This window comes from Cygnus olor, chromosome 16 (genome assembly GCF_009769625.2).
Source record: "Cygnus olor isolate bCygOlo1 chromosome 16, bCygOlo1.pri.v2, whole genome shotgun sequence".
Taxonomy (NCBI): domain Eukaryota; kingdom Metazoa; phylum Chordata; class Aves; order Anseriformes; family Anatidae; genus Cygnus; species Cygnus olor.
Window position 1 is genome coordinate 7407553 of NC_049184.1, and position 20525 is coordinate 7428077.

At 51.4% G+C, this 20525-nt stretch overlaps 1 protein-coding gene and 1 long non-coding RNA gene across 2 annotated transcripts in view; both read right to left on the reverse strand.

Moving 5' to 3' along the window:
* Positions 1 to 330: 330 nt before the first annotated feature.
* Positions 331 to 1582, reverse strand: LOC121079145. Its single transcript, XR_005824899.1, has 3 exons — positions 1081 to 1582; positions 716 to 993; positions 331 to 464 (listed from the first exon to the last, which is right to left on the reverse strand). It is a non-coding gene; the product is annotated as an uncharacterized LOC121079145 (long non-coding RNA).
* Positions 1583 to 16192: 14610 nt separating this feature from the next.
* The window catches only part of B4GALT5 (beta-1,4-galactosyltransferase 5), a 32522-nt gene continuing 28189 nt past the window's right edge, over positions 16193 to 20525 (reverse strand). The window contains exon 9 of the mRNA XM_040575838.1: positions 16193 to 19291. Coding sequence (XP_040431772.1) covers positions 19144 to 19291 — 148 coding nt within the window. The 3' untranslated portion in view covers positions 16193 to 19143. The remainder of the gene's footprint in view (positions 19292 to 20525) is intronic.

Consider the following 20525-nt stretch of genomic DNA (forward strand, 5'->3'; position numbering starts at 1 on the left):
CTAAACCTTCCCTTCTGCTGTAGGCACGGGTGCTGCAGGGGAATAACACCCAACGCTCCCTACCAAACAGAACAGATCGGATGTAAGCTTACAAAATGAAAACGCTGCGATAACATACCGAAAGTGCAGCTCTGCTCCCCAGGACTCAGCTGGAGAGGAGGGCGCTGAGCAGAGCTGGTATCGCCATGGTGCTCGATGGAGGGTACTGCAGGTCCATGTTTTGGTGCTGGCCACAGGCCGGGGAAGTGCCAGCAGTGGAGCAAGGCATTATCCAGACCTGACAAGGAGAAAATGCTGAGGATGGAGCTCTTAAGATCACCTTTCCTGATGCTCGCATGGCCCTCACCGAGGGTGCAGGGACCTTTCTCCTCCTCCTTGCGGTTTGCAGCCTCAGGCCCTTTCTTAAAGGCAATTCTTGTGCTGTTTCTTTCGGTGCTTTGTTCGCTGTTCAAGTTGTTTTTCAGCTGGAAAAAAAGAGAGAGAAAAGCAGACTCGTATAAATTTTATTTTTTAAATACCCCAGCAATGACAATTTGTCCAGAGAGAGAGACCCCTGCTCAACACCTTCAGCATGAAGAGGCTCTAATCCACCCTCCCCTTCTACCCACAGCTGCTTCAAATTTAGGCACCAGCACTCCTCAAAGCCTTGCAACAAAACCTTTAATACCACATCCCTGCTCTTTTGAGACAGTCATTTTCCAGGGTGATTAAATACCTAAAAGGTGCAATGACTTAGAAATGGAGATTTACTGTCATCTCTGAACTCCTAGCAATGGAGTGCTGTGAAAAGCATTTTGCTGTCCAATCTCCTCACGATAACGCAGAATTAAGAGTTTTGGTGAATGCTTTATTTTCTGCAAATAGCAATCGCAGTGCAGCTTTCCCACAAAACCCATTAGCTTCCTTCTGCGAGGAGGGCAGAGGATCCGGCTGGAAGTCACCACCTGTATTCTCACCAGGCCTGGACGGATGTTCAGCAGGACTCAGCTGCACCTGTGGAGGACAAATTAACGTCACCTGTCTGTAAGATGATGCCCTGTTTGACCTAGGTCACAGCCGTCACCAGCTGGGGACAGTCACTGTGCTCAGAGCACTTCTGCACCAGGGCCACTCCTGCCCCCACATCCTTCATCCTCCTCCTCCTCCTTTCAGACTGCAAGCTTCTGACCCTCCCCTTCCTCTGGCACCTGGCAAATGAGGCTGCCCTCCCTGCTCCTTGCATTTATGTTAGGCCACTGCAGCAAGTGAAGCGATAACAATAACAGACCTGCTTCGAGATTACCATAATAGAGATTTCTGTTTCAAGAGAGGTGTCAGCTACCCGCCTTTGCCTTTTTCTGTACATTAAATATTAAATATCCAGCCTGCGTAATGCAAAACTTAAAAGGCCCTGAGTTCAAGCCGTTATGCCCCAGTAAATCAGAAATTCCCAGCAAACTCCCAAGCTTCTCACCCACTGTCAGGTTTGAAGAGCGAGCAGCCATTGCCCGTGGGTGCTTGCTGGAAGTTTCTCCAGCCCTCGCTCACCTTCTGTATCATCCTGCGTGCTGGGGGATGCCAGGAAGGTGGAGATACTCTCACCAGTTTCTTTGGGCTCCTTCATCCTGCCTCAGTTCCCTGGTGTGCTCACAAAGGTCAGCCCCCATCCCGCCCTGGGAAACCGGAGGGGAGCGCACCAAGCCCGCCCTGGTGCTCGCTTGGCCATCTTGCAGAAGGCTGCTCTTCAGATGGTCTTTTTTCCACTCACACATGAAAAGAGAAGGTGGTTCTCCATCCAAATCGATAGAGGAGGTTAATTGAATTCCTCTGCTCAGCAGCACACCGCAACCTCCTCCCCAGTCCCTGTGTGTGCACGCGATCTTTGCTTGCCTTGCCCAGACCTGTCTCTGGTTAAAAGTGCACTGGTTTTTGGGGTGCCACGTGTGGTTGCACAGTCCTTCCCTGCCCCGTGCTTCACTGCCATGTCCTGACAGCCACGGATGGCAGCAGCTCTGGGAGCTGAGTGAGTCCCCAGGGCTTGTGCTGCCTCTGAGAGGAAACGCCCAGGCTGCCAGCAGCTGCTGTCCCACTTAGAGAAGCTAATAGCCCCCAGGAACGCTGCAGACAGGGGATTCAAATAAAGATGCCTCATAAAAAGCACGATATTCAAACCTGCATTTATTACCCAGAAGGAAGTATGCAACTGTTGTACTCGGTAATAAAAACTAAATTAGCTTAAAACTTGTGTAACGATGGCTTGCAGATAGCTCGGCTCTCCTGCTGCCCCAGCACTGGCCGCTGGCAGCTCTCCCCTGTCTCTGGCTCCCCTTGGCCACCAAAACATCCCCAGAAAGCCATGTGAAGGTACCCCTGGGATGTGGGTCCCTCCTCAGCCGTGCCAAGAACCCAAGTAAGGTTGCATGGGGACAATACGTCCCGACAGTTCCAGACACTGAGCAGGTGACAGTGGGGACACTGCCCTTGGGGTCACTTACCAAGCCTGCCACTTGCACCCGTGCGTGCCCAGAGGGGGTGCTTCATTTTTCGGTGTGCACCAGACTTCTTGCTGCAGAGTCAGAATCAGCACTGTGAATAGCAGCTCTTGCTGTCTGTTCTTAAAGCATCAATCTTCCTGGATTTTAATTTAGTAAACCAAGACAGACCGGTTAAATTTTGTAAGAAAACAGCTAAAAAAGTGTTCCTGGTGGGAAAAAAATAATTAGGGTAGGAACAAGCACAAACAAGCAGCAACATCTAGGGAACCATCCCAGGAACTTCAGTACAGAGCTTTACAAGTCTGTGCAGTGCGGTCTCCCAGCCATCTCCTTGATCTGGGAAATGTGGTGCTCCAGCATTAATAATGGACAAAAGCACATTTTTCATCCAGCCACAGGGACTGACTTTGTAGACACAAGCAAATCCGTCGGCCTGCTTTATGCCATGGTGCTCACAGTTTCCATGTTTAAACGCAGCCTTTCCAGACCCTGAAGGAGCACCCCAAAAGAGCAAGGTGCCAGCAGGAACGCTGCAGCCCAGAGATGTGCAGGTCCAGCACAAGGGAGCTGGGAGCTCAAAGTCCAACAGGACAATTTTTCCAGCAGGTAAATACTGCAACAATATTCATACACACAGTGGTGATGCTGGGTCACCCCAGAGCATCTTGCCCCCAGTCCCCCTTGTGACGTTGCCATCAAGGAACACCACCCCTCTGCCTGGGTGAGTGTGCAAACCTACCTGACAGCTACATTTTCCCCTGAAATGTGTCTCCGTGATGCAGCTCACTTTGGCACACCCGGTGTTCAGTTACTGAAAAGGATCCTGGAGCCCCCAGGCACCCACCGCCACGCAGTACTAAAGCTGCAGCCTCACAGCTACAGTATTTTGAGTGCCATTTTCTGCTGCCAGTTCTCCACCCCAATGGACTGATCTTGGACTGTTCTCCACCCCAACGGGTTGATCACTTGCTGGGTTTAAAGCCAGCCCTGTAGCAATCCTGAGCGACCTTACAGAGAAGCAGAAGACGACCAGCTAATGGAAGACAAGTCCTTGCTGTTTAACTGAGCTTTCAATTCATGTTGAGCCACGATACCCTTTTCTGGCTGTAACATCTCAAAGCCAAATCTTTCCTTGTTAAAACCTAGGATTTGTAACCTCAAATCTTTCAGCTCCAAATCAGAAGAGGTCAACAGGAGGAAAATAAATCTGAAACCAGAAAACACCTGGTTCGCAAGAGCAGCCTCCTATGGCTGCATTTAACAGGTGCATCTGATGCTTGATGCACCAGAGTTCTTTTGTATTCAGGTTTTGCCAAAATTAACACTGCTCAGGTTGGAATTTTCCATGCTGGTTATTGGGCTCTAGTAGGAATCAAAGACAATCTCAGGAAAATTAGCCATTTTCAGTGACTAGATCAAGAGCAAAGTACCCAATATTAACAGAGACAGGACTGTTATTAAGAGGGAGAAAAGAAAAAAAAAAAAAAGAAACTTGATCCAGATTGCACTTCTCCACAGAGGAACAAGGGAGAAGAACTAGGATTTTATGGGAAAACCTTAAATTCGGCAAATCAGATCAATCAGTTGCTTGGTTTTGCAGTCCGAATACCCTTCTAATATAATAAGCTAACAATGAAATTACAACAATTTAGCTAACAGAATGAAACTATGCTACAGTGAAGTCAGGAACCTTGGAGCTTTCCCACTGTATTGCACCAGTAAATAATTCCTGTAGTTTGGGGACTCTTCCTAATCTATGGTGTAAAACCCCATATTTAATTAAAAAGTTAAGTGGGAATTTTTAAAAGAACCTGTGCAGATCACCGAGGAATGAACAACCTTAACAGGCGGGTTTGGTGCGTAGTCACACGCTGGAGATACCAAGGGCATTCGGTGAGTTTTACACGCAGTGATTTTTCCCAGGCTAAGGGGTTTCAGCACTGCGGGGAGGGCTAAGGGGCTTCGGGTGGGCGCACAGGAGTTGACCCTGGGCTGGGAGCACACAAATTGCAGCAGGGTGAGGGCAGCGCTCCCGCAGGCTCGCTGCACACTGCGGGATGCTCCTGCCTGCCTGCGCCTCTGCAGCACGCACACTCGCTCCTGCTTCCCACGGCACGCTGCGGTACTGAGCCGCTCCTCTCACCCAGAAATCTGCTTTCCCTGCACCGTTCGCACCGAGGAATCCGTCGGGTTTAAATTCCTGACTGCCAGCGATGTCCTGGCCCAGCTGTTCGGTCCGGTGCTGGTGCAGCCAGCTCCAGCACACAGCGTGTGTTCGTTGACCCTTTGCACTCTGCTGGTGCTCAGGGAGATGGGACTGCAGCAGGGTGTCACGGGGAGGAAGACCCCAGAGGGGACGGTCCTCCACGTAGCATTTACAAAGGGAAAAAAAAGCTGGAAACCAGTAAAAACAATGGGGATGTGCCCCAGCAAAGAGCAGGTGGAGCTCTCCCAGCAGCAGAGTGGGACCCGGCGCACAAGCAGAGCTGCTGCAGGGAGCAGCTGCTGTCCTTTCTATCCCCTGTAATAACTTGGACTTCACAGTAACACCAGCGTTCTCAGTTCACCAATCAAGTGGTTAACGAGGCTGTTAACAATGGACATTTAGTGCTGGTCTCATTTTGTCTAGCTTCAGCTTCCAAGAGCTGGATCTCAGTCCCTCCTTACTGCTAAATACAGTGCCATCTCCTCCCAGAAACCTCTTCGGGTGTGTACTTAAAGCCTGTGAAAGACCACAAAGCCCCTAAAACGTTTCTCATCAGCACAGCACCATCAGGAGAGAACCCATTTCATGCTGGGAGAGTCAGGAGCTCTGGTTCACAGCCACAGAAGGAAGTCACAGACCTCAACACCAGGGGCAGCAGCGGCTGGCAGCCCTGGTAAGAGACATCTCTGCCCCGCAGGACCAGCCTGGAAAGCATGAGCACGACCTTCCTGCACGGCTCTGTCACCCGTGCCAGGACGGGGAGGCTGCTCGGGGCCACGCAGCAGCCAGAATGCTCACTCCATCCCTAGCCTTTGCCATAAAATGGGGCAGCTCCTTCAGGATGTGACTTCCAGCCTTGCTAGTGGATTCTTTATTTCAGTCAAACCCATCTGAGGATTTTCACCGAGCTCAACTAGTACTTGGAGCCCACGCACAGAGCTGTGAATGGAGCAGGACCAAACCCACTATCAGTGGGTCTCTTCCTCAAACACTGCACGTAGCAGGGCTTATAAAAGCATAAAGCTGGCACATTTCTGACCTTCGGGGCTCCATCGGGTTGCATGCAGAAGGAAGCTGAGCCCATTTGTTGCTCTGTTACAGACGAAAGGACAGCGAGGGTTCGGGGAAGAACCCCATCTATATTTAAGGACTGCCTCCGGTCGCTATGGTGACAGGGATTCCAGCCACCACCAGGATGCTCCGCTCGCCTCCTGCCGTCTCCTCTGCAGAGCCCAACTCTGCGTAAGTTACTGGCCTCTTGCCTGACACTTGGGCTGAAGGGGAGACAAAAAACACAACTCATCTTTTCACAGAAAGCTTTTCCCTCCAGAGGCGGGAAGCAACTGAGAAGAACAGCCTGAATCAGCATGCCCACAGGTGCAGGCACTGAAAGCCGAGCCAAGCAGCAGGAAGGCTCAGACCCTCTCAGCTCGTGGGCTGCTCAGAGCCCCCAGGGGTTGGGAGCCACCAGCAAGACCAACCACCCACGGCACGTCCCCAGAGGAAATGGCCACGTGGCTCGCACGCACGCCAGCAGCAGTCTGCTCCTGGTGCTGCTCAGCCCAGCTCACTTTCCTTTGTCTGACTGGTGAAAGCCTGCATTTCATCCATGCCTCTGTCTGTGTACTTACATGGTCCTCATCTCCACGGTGTCCAAATCTCAAGGGTCACCGGGACACTGTATTTGCCTTTTTTTTTTTCCAGCTATCTTGCTGGAATTTATAAACAGCAAAGTTGTATGTGAGACATATGAAGTAAACCTTCCCTCTCCTGTTGCTAAAGGGTCAGCTGTTATCCTGCATCCAATTTTAGGCACTGGTCATCAAGAAAGAGGGGGCCCAGCTGGTGAGAGCCCAGAGGGCCACAACAGGAGTGACCAGAGATGTAGAAACAGCCTCTGAGGAGAGATGGAGGGAAGTGGGTCGATTCACTCATGAAAATGGAAAAGAGTAGAAATGAGGGTGACAGTTGTCAGTTCCAAAAAGGCTCCTGCAGAGGAGTAAGGACTTGCTTTCCTTGTCTGCTGGGAATCAGACAAAAATAGCAGGACGGGAGAATTAGTATGGCCATTAGGAGATATTCCTCCTCAAGGCGCCTCTGCTGCCCTCAGGGGCTGCTGCTTCATGCCCTGATGGTGCAGTGCAGGCCGCAGCCCGAGCAGTCCCATTCGCAGCCCTCGCTCAGCCACGGTGCTCAGCCGGGGACAGCATGGGTGGGAGCAAGGGCCCCAACCACCCCATGGGGAACCCACCGCTGCCCCATCGTCTGGGAACCATCTCCTCCCCTTTTGTACTGGTGGCGATTATGAGGGTGACCACTAGGGAGCTGTGTCCTGTGATGCGTGTCAAGGAAAACAGAGCTGCTATTTTTAATCCTAAGGCCTTCAGGTGAAAACTGCAGATTTCAAATGACTCCCAGCACCAGCTGGGTGCTTCCTGTTGTGAAGAAACATTGACAAGTGTCCCCACACCGCTGCAGTCAGGTTAGGAAAAAAAGAGGTTTTCTAGTTCAGAAAGTGATTTGAATTGCAAATACATCAAAAAAAAAAAAAGTTAGCTAAACCAGAAAATTAAATAGATTTAAAAATCAAAATATTTTAAAATTATCACACAAAAAAGGAATGCCTTTGTCTGAAATAGCCTATGTTATTGGCTCACAACCTTTACTGGTTTGGGTCACTTCCAATTCCAAGTCCAAATGAGAAGGAAAAGAAGTCAAAGCCACAGAGTCTGCATCTACCCAACTCTGTCCAAAACCTTGCTCCTGACTGTGCCCAATCTTGGGGGCTGCGATTTCTTCCAGGAGGTGGCTCAGCACAGAGCAATGCTGACCATGTTGTAGCGCAACAACTACAGACTTGAACGGTCTCCTAAGCTGTCCAAAAGGTTTCATTCCTGGTAAATCCGATTATAGTAAATAAAGGCACAGAGGACTGGACTACCAGGAACTGAAGGGCACTAAGAGCTGCCCCAGCCCAGAACAGCCAAACTGCCCGGCTTCTCCTGGCCACATCCCTGTCTCTGCCTTGCAGCTTCTCCTGCCCATTTCCAGCTGCTTCCTGACTCACCTTGAGCTGCTGCCACAGCTGCAGGACACTTTAGGAGAAAGAGGAGAAGCCAAAAAGCTGCAGGGATTACCCTAAAAATAAACACCCAAAAGGAATCAGGGCTAATAAGAGAAGTTGGAACCAGCAGAACCCCCACACAGTGCAGATGCCAAAACACAAATCAGCATCAACACTGTTGGCGTGACAAATGCCACTGCTCTAGTGCACAAGCAGCAGGGTGGCCGTGAAGTTCATTAATTTCAATTTTGAGGCAGGCTGTTTGAATATTTGGGACTGGCTATACCAAGATCCCTGAGCACAAGCAGTGCTTGGTTTTTAGGAGTTTGGACCAGTAGCACCCTGCCCTGTGACCTTTAGGAACTGCTGGTTGTGGTTGCAGTGCCAAGTACTGCTGAGGTCCACAGATCAGCCTCTTCAGAGCAAAAACCCAATCATTGCAGTGTAAAAGCATGAACATGGGTTGGGACACACAGTCCAACATCAGCACCAGCATCTGATCAGCCAGCTCTGGGTATTTCTGTTCTTGTTAATAAAGAAATGAAATTGTGATGATTAAGTGGAAGCAAAATAGCATTGTTATCAATACAGAGTGCCTATGCAGTACATTAAACCCAAGTAATTTAAATAGCAGAGCATATCGTATAAATAATTCATCCTCTTTTGGAAAGCACAATGCCACCTTAGCTGCCTAAATTTTCAAGGAGGGGGATGCTTTTTTAGTTAAAATATAGGCTTATATAGATGCATGTGGTCCTTTAATTATTCATGCTTCAAGCAAGCAGACTCAGTCATGCATTAGAAAGAAAACATATCTCATCTTTCTGTAGATTACACCCGAACTGCTGGAGATGTGAAAGAACTGAGCGAGTTTGTCCTGGGATGAGAGTCAGTCCCCACGCAGCACAATGTTACCTGGGAAGGTGCATTTGCTGAGGTCAGGCCAAAAAAAGAACAAAGTGGTAGGGAGTTAACTCGATGCCGAATCAATCTCCTCCAGTGACTGTCCTGAAGCAGACTCTCCCCAGCAGGGAGGTTACTACGGGGTTATTACAAAGGTGGGTAACGAGTGCAGACAGTTCAAAAGAGTTACTTGCTCTCTTCCTCCTGACCCTGCAGGCTACAGCCCTCTCCCTCCTCCCCTGATCTTCGGATCAATGGGAGAAGCCTTCACCACATCACGGTGGATTTTTGCTTGGCCCTTCATGCATAACATAAGGTTATCACCAGGCTTGTATATACTCCGTGAGGAAGTAAAAAACAGTTTAAATATTCTGGAGCTTTGCAGCTGAAGAAATCAAAGCAGAAAGAGCAAGAGCAATGCCCAGGCTGCAGCGTGCACAGGTCTGGGGGCAGTGGGTGCTGTCCTCTCCCCGACGCCCGCTGCACCCAGCCAGGAGCTGGCCCTGGGAAGACTCCAGGCAGGGCTCGGACATCTCCTCCCCAGCAGCTGCCACCAGCACGGGGCCAGGCCCTGGCCATGTGTGGGGAACGTGGGAATCCTGCACCAGGGTGAAGGGCTGCACTGGTCAAGAATGGGAGGCAGAAGCGCTGCCTGTGCAAATGTCTCAGCAGCATCTCGTGGGCTGGCAAGCGAACCCTGCCAGGATGCTGGACTGCAAGGAGATGGCTGCTCTGAGGTGGAGGTCTCTGCTTGGGAAGCCAGAGAGGAACCCCCTGCCACACCACTGAGCACTGAGCAGTGCTTCTCTGTTACCACATAAACAGAAAACATTGGTAAATTTAAGCACTGTGTGTCAGGGGAGAGAAAAGGTTAAGCAGCCTTCAGCTCACAAGATCATGCCACTTGCTGACAGACACTGTGGACCATGAAGGTGTTTCTGCCTGGGCTTTGCAGTTTTCACAGCCAGACGCACACATCAGCGAGCACATCAGTAAACCGTGGGAAGCTGTTGATCTGAAGTAGAGCATCGCCCTGAGAGCTCTGCAGTTTTAGATTCATCTGAAGTGAAGTATCCAGAACCTCACTTTGCAACAAATATCTCCTAAAGAAGAAGAAGTCAATCAATCAAACAAAGAAACAAAGCAGAACAAAAGACAAACCAGACTGAGTGTCAGAAGGGCTCTACCACCACTCGGTGCTGCATGTTGTTTGAAGTCAGCCTTCATACTTCTCCCAAAACAACTTGAAGCTGGGGCAGGCAGCTGCTGAGGGACCTTCCCAGCCTGCCAGAGCAGGACTGTTGTAATCCACTGAGCAAAGAACAAAATACCAGTTTTTGACCTGACTTTAGTCATGGGAAACAAACATTTCAACAGATTGCTTGAAGTGTTGGGGAAAAGAAAATCTTTTGTCATCATAAATTTTCTCTGGTTTATATTAACTAAAAACCTCTCTCAGTCAATATCTAGTTTGAAAAAATTTGGCACTAAGGATTCATTCAAAGGAGATTTATACCCACAGACCGCTCTGGTGTGAGTTTCCCCAAACATTAACCTAAGTTTACCAAATAAGAACACGAAAAACCCAAAGAACAGATGCACATCTAACTTGCATAAGATGGATACGTGAAGGCAGCAGGACTCTGCCAACATAAACCACTGTCAGGCTTCGTGATGTTGCTGTATGCTTACGAAAAACATGAACTGCAATGTCTCAGGAGGAGACAGTACTTGAAAGGCTTCCAGCATCAAGTTAAAAATCTGCAGCATCCTGACCTGCACCTGCTCCGACAAAGTGCTCCTGGGAGGCGGGCAGGAGCCCCAGCCACCAGCTCTTGTAGGGTTCAGGAACGCCGCAGGGATGTGCGAGTTAGGCCTTTGTGACACCTGGGTTTTCCAAGGGACGCTTTCTTCCTTATGAACTTCCCCCAGGGGAGGAGGCTCTCCAGATACACCCAGGGGACTTGCGGAAACACCCACCTCCTTTTCTAAACGCCCAGCTGCCTCTGCAAGTTGTCCCAAGCTGGCTGCCAACCTCTTCCTGTGCAGCCGGGCTGTCAGAAGGGGCCCACGCAGCTGCCGAGGATGCAGCTCCCCGCTCCCTCCCTCCCCCAGTTTGTCCAAACAGTGTCAGAGCACCGTGAGCCTCCAGCTGCAGAACCTTTCCCTAACACCCAGCCTGACCCTCCCCTGTCCCAGCTCCGTGCCGTCCCCTCAGGCCCTGTCACCATCCCCAGAGAGCAGAGCTCAGCGCTTGCCCCTCTGCTCCCCTCGTGAGGGAGCTGCAGGCCGCCATGAGGCCTCCCCTCGGCCTGCTGTGCCCTGGGCTGAAAAAAACAAGGGACCTCAGCCGCTCCTCATGCATCTTCCCCTCCAGACCTTTCCCCATCTTTATAGCCCTCCTTGGGGCACTCTTCACTAGCTTCATGTCCTTTTTATACCGTGGTACCCAACCCTGCACACCGTGCTGGAGGTGAGGCTGCACCAGGATGGCGCCCTGAGGAACCCCGCTAGTGACTGGCTGCCAGCCTGATGCAACCCCATTTACCACAACCCTTTGAGCCTGACCGTCAGCCGATTTTATTAGGTTTTTAAACACAGACGTAAGTTTTTGTGCTCTCACCAGCACTCTCAGCTCAGATCTCAGAGGCTTTGCAGCTCCTTGTCTTCCTACAGCAGACCCTGAAGCAGCAAGGGACATTTCCTACCTGCTTGCCTGTTCCCAGCACACATACGGCATAGTAGTACTAGAGAAATACAGTGGGGTCCCGTGGTCTCAAAAGGCCTGGCAGCATTGCTGACGTAAAAGCTTCAGATCCTGTCAAAACAAACCAAACATACAAAAACAACCACCTCTCCAGTGGTTACGGGCTACTGGGAAACACAGTGACACCAGCCTTCCCCTAAGCTGACAGCATCAGAGCTAGGCAAGTTTATCTGGTGTTTCTATAGAACAATATTTTTCGTGAAAAATAGACTGTAGCTAGGGCCAAAACAAGCAGGGGAGGAGGAGGAAAGGGGGACCTGAAAGATTTCCAAGCTTTGAAAAATGTTTTTCTCCTTTAAAGCAAAACTTTGACTTTGTTTAAAAGAAGAAAAATGTTATGTTGATAAATATTAATAGAGAAAAGGATTAAACAGAAGGGTAAAATAGCATGAACATGAAGCCTCACATCAGAGTCTGCGAACATATGTTTCTCTTCAGCTCAGAGCTTTCCCTGGTTTAAGTCATGGGACAAGGAAATCCACAACAGGCTCAGTTTTGCTCAGCGAAGGGGCAGCAAGCAGGAGATCCCTACCGGGCGTTTCCATCGCTGGCACCCCACATATGAAAGCAATTAAGCAGCCAAGAAGCAGTTACTATGACTTCTTCTCAGTAGCAAGCGGCAGCTGCAAGCCTGGGAACAACTCACCAGAGGTCTCAGGGGAACAGCACGGGGATGTCTGGGAGCATCTTCAAGCATCTTCAAGGCCAGGCTCTCATGCTAAGGAAGAAAACCCGACAGCTACTCGCCCACCAGGCGCGCAGCATCCCCGGGCACCTTGAGACACATGTGGCTTTCACTGGCATTTTTTAATGTATCCGAAAAATTGGTAATTTCTCTCTCCCTTTGCAGGAACCGGGTATAGTTTTTCCCAGACCAGCGTCCTCTGAGCAATTTGGTCTTTTTATTTTTATTTTCTCCCCTTCACATCACAGTGCCCAGACAGGGACAGCCGGAGCCTGCCACCAGGGGGGGCTTTCGCACCGCTCTCCGCCGGAGCTGCCCGGGGTACCCGGGCCCTGGGGACCAGGAGAGGGGTTACAGCCCCCCGGGCACAAGCAGGAGCCCACCCTGGGGTGGGCAGGGCCCCTCCAAGAAGAAAACCTGGGGCAGCAGATACAGCCACCCCGGTAACAGCTGCAGGTGCAGAGCAGAGCAAAGCAATTGTTTCTGTTGGGAGTAAGCAAAGCAGAGAGAGCAGCTCGGCAGGAACCCAGGCAAAAAAGCTGATTTGCATTTAGGGACCCACCAGCCCCCCCGGGAGCTATGGGGTCCCCCCACGGCCGGTGAAAGGCACAGTTACTGACCCCTTCTGCTGCTGTGAGCCCTGTCTCTGGTTAACGTGACCCTCCTCTAAATGAGCTCTAGTCACAACAGAAATAAGCCCTGTCTAAGCCTGTGCCACTCCTCAGTCCTGCTGTTAGCTGCAGGGGTCTATGGCACCTCCAGGCAGCTCAATCGCCCATGAAAAGTTTCCAGCTACAGAAGAAGCTCTAAATTATAAATGAATTTCCTTTGTCAAACGAAGATCTCAGCTCAGGCGAAGGGATTAGGTCTCAGCCATGGGCTGAAGATGCTGTTACTGATAACAAAGACCCCAGCACACACAAGCCCGTGATAGATCCCAGGCCATCACCCCGATAACGAGATTAGCTGCTTTAATGCAATCAAGGGGAGAGGAGCATGGGATGAGATATGGGGCAGCCAGGAGCCTTGGCGTCTGGGGGTGACCCTGGGCAGCAGGAGGGGGGTTACGTTATCCCCCACCGACCCTGGTCCCCAGGCTGTCCTCTGTCTCACGGGTGAATGCAAGCTGCAGCGGAGCCGTCGGTTTTGCTCGGGTGCACTGGGGAGGCATTGCCCATCCCTGACACCTCCGGGGCAGGACCAGCCCCACCTTGCTGGCAAGTGGCCCCACACCTGACACTTCTTGCACGGTGACTCACGGCTTTATGGCCGCGGAGAGCAGCTCCACGCCTGCCTGCCTGGGAACAGCCGCGCTGCCGAGCACGCCGGCGGGCTGACGTGGGCGGTTGTGCAAGAGATTCCCGAGTGTGTGACGCCGCCTTTGTGGCTGCTGGGAACTGCCTTCCTTGAGACCGCCTGCTGTCCCCACGGCTCGAACCGGTGTGTAAGGAGCTGGTTTCTCGCTGCTCTCCTTAGCTCTACCCAGCTGACCAGCACTGCCTGTATAGTCCAGCCACCACTGTGCAAACCAAACGCCCTGCTTCACCCAGCACTGCGCTGTCCCTTGTCCCCACACCAGTGGCACCGCGGTGTCCACAGGGTAAAGGAACAGCCCAAGCCTGCCACGGCTGGGAGGTGTTTGCTTTTCCTTCGCCCAGGTGATACGCATGAGTTTTGCCCTTTTTGTGTTTTTCTTATCCAAAAGCAATTAGGGCGGTATGCAAAGCCTTTGTGGTGCTGGAGAGCCCGAGAGCAATGACGTGGACCAGCCACCACGGCCCTGCTTATTGCTCTTTAAACAGTATAGCCCGAAACCCCAGATAAACGTTATCAAGCCCAGCCTGACTCCTTTAAGCCGTGAAGCTGCTGAGGGCCGGAGACTTTCCTCACCCCTCCACCAGTGCAACAAAAGCCCCAGCAACCTCCCCTCACCCCACCACTCCTATGTGCTTCTCCTCCCACCTCTTAACTACCAAGAGCAGCCCTTAAATAACAGTCAATATCGTCATGTGGCTCGCCCGAGGGAAGAACAAATACCTGGGGACACCCTGTCCTTCCCAGGGGCAGTGCGGGCGGCAAAGCCACGAGGCCAGAGAGCCCATGGCCGGGGCAGCTCCTCTGCAGGTTGGGGATGGAGAAACCCTGCAGCTGGGGCAAAATCAGCACAGCCCGTCCTGCTGGGGCTGATGCTGTCAGCACTAATTAACCCCATTAAGATACAGCTGGGAGTAGCTCATCTCCATCTACCTGGCAAGAGGGGCCGCATCGTTGTCTTTGCCCTGTCTTCAGTTACATGGACGCAGTCACCAGCTGGCTCTGCTGCCTCTAGCAGGAAAAGGTGACACTGCACAGGTCTTTGGGGGAAAAAAACATCCTTAAGGTTTCCGTGGTATTTATCAGATGTTCCAAAAAAAGCCTGATTTCTCGTGTGGGTGCTCCGAAGTGCGGTGACTAGATGCAGAACATGAGTAGCCCAGCACTGCTCTTTGGGGACGAGCTCCAGCCCACGTTGGGCCTCTGCAAGGGCTGCGCCCAGCTCCAAACCTGCCCAGGCTGGAGAAATACATCAGAGGAGGGTAGAAACCAGCACCAATTCCTGCCCCAGCCATCCTGGCAGCTCTCCTGGAGGACATCCTTGTGGGGCCGGGATCCTGGGCAGCTCGGGGCTGGCAGGGACACGGCCCAGAAGCGCTCCCAGCACACGTCCGTGACTCAGGCTGCGGGACGAGGCCATCCCGGGCAGGTTGGCTGTGCCAGAAGCAGAGGGTGGATGTGGGAGGAAATGCTCTGCTTTAGTTGTGTGGGTTTTTCTAGCTCTCTGCAGCAAAGCGGGAGGACTGCGCAGCACAGAAGGCTGAGCCGCTCGGTGGGAGCAGGGGGAGCTCTCCCACACGGCGTGGGCAGCTCCAGGAAAGCCGGGGCTCTGCGGTGGTGGCTGTGCCAGAGCTGCTGCGAGCCGGCCCCTCGCTGTGCTTGGCTCTTCAACCCCTGCAAAATGGGGTTTTGCTTCCAGCTCTGCTTTCTGCAGCTGGACAGGATCTCACGCCAAGGGCTGGCTGTGTCCCTGGGGGGGACCAAGCGCTGCAGGGCCCCACGAGGGGTCCCGGTGACACACACAGCCAGGTCTGCAGCAATGCTGCTGGAGCCACGGCGCTGCCAGGCACCTGAGCTCCTTCCAAGCAAGCAGCCAGGACGACCCACAGGCTTTCCCTATGGATTTGGGTTTTCCTATATAAGGCCAACCCCCGATTTCTATCAGTGCCAAGGCATTTTCTCCAGTGGCTTTCCTGGCTGGTGCCTTCTGGTAGCCCAGCAGGCGCTGGCTCAGGCCAACAACAATTCTGGGGCTTAGCAAGGCAGAAACTCTCCTCTTGGTGTGGTCAAGCAGGGTCTGTGTGCCCCGCACGGATCCCCCCAGCCCCAGGCAGGCAGCAGTGCAGGAAGCAGCCTGCCACCCTGCAGGCTCCAGCCCAGCGCCGTGGGTGGGAGGCAGCTTCCCAGAAGATGGAGAGCTAAATAAAGGCAAGGCCTGGGACAAACCGAGGCTGCCAGCTATTTATTCTAGCGTGCCTGCGCGCTGCAGAGCAGGAGGAAGATATTTTAAAGCTGCTGTAAGGAAGCTTGCCTGGCCTGATCAAAAATCTAATTACAAACGCTCTCTGCCAGCTTTCTCCGCAGCCAAATAACTTCCTAAACTCACCTCCCCTGAGGCTGCCGGCCTCTCCGCCAGCACCACACCAGATCAGATGCTTGGAAGACACGGCTGTGGCACGCACAAAGCAGTACACCCATGGCTACAGCATGCACAAAGAAGTACACCCATGGGGTTCCTACGCCCCCTTCATTCCAGGCAGCAGCTCTAGCCTAGCACCAGGGCTGGGGGCTCCCCAGAGCAGCTCCCGGCCGGCTGTCAGCACGCAGGCCTCGCTCCTGGCTGCTGCAGCCCCTGCCCAGGGACCCCCACCCTCCCTCCCTCCCTGCTCACCCTCAGGGCTTGCAGATTTCACCTCCCACACAGAGGTCACGCAAACACCCCCATCCGCACACCCAAAGCGCCCCCCCAGCTCCGAGAGAAAAAGCAACCGCTGCACTCTTTGTTCTTGAATATGTATTTTTTTACTGAAAAAATCATTCATAAATTAACAAATACAAAAATGTACAAACACATGGGTAAATAAATGTAATGACACAAAGGATTGCTTTGCTGAGAAGTGTGTGTGTGTGTGTTTTAAAACACTAGTCTTCAGTGCAAAAATGTCCCCCTGGCACCTCTTAAAAACATAACAGTAAGCTCAAAAGCCGTGGTGATGGAAAGATACGTTGTAGTTTAAAGCCACTCCTGATGGCGAGTGAATAGAAGTGTGTGGCTGTTGCTCAGACAGTACCTCCCTTAGAGAAGCAGAGCTTTACAAATAATGAACTGAAAATAAATACTTTAGCAAATAAAACCCACATGGCTCATTAAAAAAAAGAAGTCAGCATTGAACATGACCTGCCCTCCAGCAGGGCTGAGAGACGGTGTTGATGTGGAAGGGGTGAACAAGTGGCCTTGTTGAGTTTCAGCTGCCAGAATATGTACAAGTTCTCCTTAATACGAGAATTTTTACACCATAACAGCACATGCGCTTGACAGTATGTTTTTAACAGTTACATTTACTATACAGTATTTGACATAGCTGATAAGATTAACAGTGCACATTTTAAGATATTCCACATTTTAAAAAGGGAAAAAATTCAACGTGATTAGAACAAAGGAACTATGAACAGGGATGCTGCTTGGGGGGGGGGGTGGAAATGGACCCTTTTATGCCAACCGCAGAGTGCATTTCTGAGCAGAGGTAACATCTTTCTTTGTTCAACACAAGGTGCAATGGATGTCAGGTACACGTCAAAGGCTGAGGATTCAAACAAAGGTAGTTTAACACCTACTCACACACACATGCATGATTCCTGCGGTAGTGAACGTTGACTAGTTGAAATACATTCCTTGTTTGAAGCACCATTAAACAAAGACAGATTTCTAGCAAGGGATCAAGATTAAAGAAAAGAGGGGCAGGGCAACACGGGTTTAGCATCTGAAAAGGGTCCACGTGAATCGGAGATCAAGATTCAGTAGCGAAAGTCTTTATTGCTATATGCGCCATAAAAAGCAAATCCTCACCTCTGCCTGCGAATAACCACGGTGAATTCCCTCGGGAAGCAATTTTAAAGCACACGTAAATTCAAAGACTTTAAACCTAAGTTACAAACTTATCAGCGCTTTTCAAGGGCAGACTCGCTGTCCTCTCATGCCGGCTGATAAGATCTACACGAGAGCTGTTTTCTAAACTGACGTTTTCTGGATACAGGTTAGGAATGCCCTGGGCAGTCACACCCACAACAGATGCGTATGGGGATCATACGTCCACGGAACCAAGAAAACAATATAAACCATGAGCAGTTACGGAAACCGAAGGCAAACAATGCAATAAAAAGAAAGTTAAGTACTTCTGAGGTTAAGTACTCACAAGTGTTGTATAAATACAAATTAAAACACAACCCCCAACGTATTTACTTTTAAGTCAGAGAGGTCCAGTAAAAATGACTGTGTACACGCTGTGTAACCGACGGGCTGGCTTTCGGTGAGGAAGAGATTGGAAAGCACAGCCCAGCCTCCCCCTGCCTGCCGCGGAGAAGGAGAGGATGGGAAGACGGGACGGGAGGGGAAGGGACGACTCAAATTTGGGCGACTGGTTGGGGTGTCAGACCAAGCTCTAAAGTTCCTGGTACTCACGTTTGCATGAATGTAATTCATGTGTCCTTCATTTATCCCATACCGGAACCCTTCGGACAGCCTGCCCACTACCTGCACTCCTGCCAGCACTTTCAGGTGGCCAACAGGGACAAGCAAGCGCGCCACTCAGCTCTAACCTCCATCGCTGCAGCATACTGCTGGATTTACGCAATAAACCCCAAATCCTCCTCCGCAGAACCACCCCAAACCGTACTGCCCCCCCTTGAGGAGCGAGGGCACAGCCCTGCTCGCAGGGGGCATGTTGGGGGGGGTACAGCAGGGGCAGGACGAGCGGCTTGCCCGCGTGGCCCCCCGGGAGCTCTGGGGCAACCTGCTGAGCTGCGCTTACCATCAGGGTGGGAGACAGGGCGACAGGCGATGGATTTTATCCCATATGGCTTTCAGACTGATTTGTACAGTATGTTGTGAACACGATAGAAATGGGAGTTTCTCCATAAATATTCCCACTTCTTCACCCTTCCTGAAAGAAGCCACCTACATGATTCCTGTAAGGAGTGATGACATGGCTGTATTTCTCATCCGCTACATTTTGAAGTTTAGGGCCCTGTCCCACAAATATTTATGCATATGCATAGCTTAAATCATGCAAGCAGTCTCACTGGCTGAAAAGGGAACAACTTGCACAAGTACAGTGATGCACACACAAGTGTTTACAGAATTCAGGACTAAGATGAGTGACCTTATGTAAACCTCTAGCTTGGATTCAAACCATAGAAGAAAATAAAAAGGGGCAATTTACAAAGCATATTTACACTTACACTTCTTTAAGAAGCGATTCTGTTGTATATACTTCAAGCAGGTCATTTAAAAAACCGCACAAATGTAGAAGAACGGTATCAGAAGCCGTCTGATCTCCCACTGGGGCAGTTGCCGACTGAATTGCTTCCGACGTTCACCGCCGGGAAGCCAGAGTCCCTCGGCTGAGCTGGTTCCTGGAGGAGAAAGCACGTCCGAGGCGAATCTGGTGCTGGAGATTGCTGGAGGAATGTGGAGACGAGAGCAGCAGTTCAAACTGTCGTCCTGAAACCCAGAAAGCAAGTGGCGGGGAAAGAAAATGACTGCTGAGCTCGCTGCACGAGTACTGGGTCGGATTGGAACAGCTAGGACAATTTGTGCGTGCACTTTCAGCCTTATTCTCCAAAATACTGTGATCCTTCATTAGACAAAGTATTTCGTCCTCGATAACCCTTGGAAAAGAAAGTCTGGCGTGGTGCTTTCTTGGTGAAGGGCAGAGCAGTTATTTTTTCCTCTTAATATTCGGTCACCAGAGCCAGCTCCGGTGTCAGGTTAACAGTGATGTTCTTATACAAGGCGTCATACGTGACGTTAGGAAAGTAGTTCAAGTTATTGAGGCCATCCAGGGCTTGCCTTTCTTTTGACTTCCTCAGCAAGGCGTACCTGTTCGGGGAGAACCAGAGGCCCATGGAGGCACTGTTATATCACACGGAGCCGTGCAGAGCCCATACCCTTAGACCAGACAGCCCCATCAGCAAAACAGAATTTCTGAGTCCTCAGTAAAGAGGACCGTCACCTTTTGTACATTCCTGGCACGTGAGCAGCCCCAGTGTCACAAAATGACACAAAATTCTACCACCTGACACAGATCAAGACGCTACCTGTGCTCCCTGGGCACCGAGCAGGCGCTGAGCTCTCAGACAAGCAGCGGTTCTTGCCCAAAGCCTTCCCGGGCTCAGGGAGGGCTCCTGCCCTGCTCCAGCCAAAACATCCCATAGAAAAGCAGCTGATAGGTGATGTGGTCCTCTCCATTTTTAGGAAACAGGATGCCACACAAGAGCAGAACTAATGGTTTTAGTGTGAGTGATGGGGGAGGAAGAAGTAAACCTAGAAGAACTGTGTTTTGGGGAAGGAAACTGCAGCTGGTGCACAAGAGCAGCCTCAAGCAAATTTAAGGGCAGCGTGATGAAATTTAAGGCCTAAGGTGGGAGGGTGTGTGTGGGGGGGCCAGGGGGTAAGGAGAAAAAAAGCAGAAGCATCATGGCAGGACAGGACGCCCTGCCCTGCAGCACCCAGTGCCAGCACCTGGCAGCACCCAGCACCGCTGCATGGGGCGAGGGGAAGCCGGGGCTGGGACCTGGGCACAGGAAAAGCAGCAGGGAACGGACGTGCCAGGAGGAAAAGGAAGGCTCCGGGTCAGACCGAAGGCTGAAGAGCCTAAACTGACTTCAAAGAGGTTGCAACAGCAGGACGGTGGCAGGAAACGGCATCTTGACAAATAATTTCCCTGAGAAAACTGTCAGGTTCCCTGCTTGGGTGGGAAAAGCTGCGGCAGAGAAGAGAAGCAGAAGGGGGGTCTTGTAGGAGGTGAAATGGAGTGAAACCACACGGCTGTCAGCCTGGCTCCTGGGCAGGGGCTGCCCCTGACCCACAGCTCGTGCCCAGATCGAACCGGGGCTCCCTGCTGGAGCCAGGGGGAGGCCAGAGAAGCGCCAGGAACAAGTGCTCCAGCCCACTGCACTCCTGTCCTTACACGCTTCAAGGGCTTGACTAAATATGGCTTTTTAAAGCCAGAATTGACTTCCTCGATTCCTCTTTTCAAGAGTGAAATGAGAAGCATCTCTCGCTTGCTGCATTCTGTCTGACACAGAAATGAAAACTAGGGCTAACGATTATA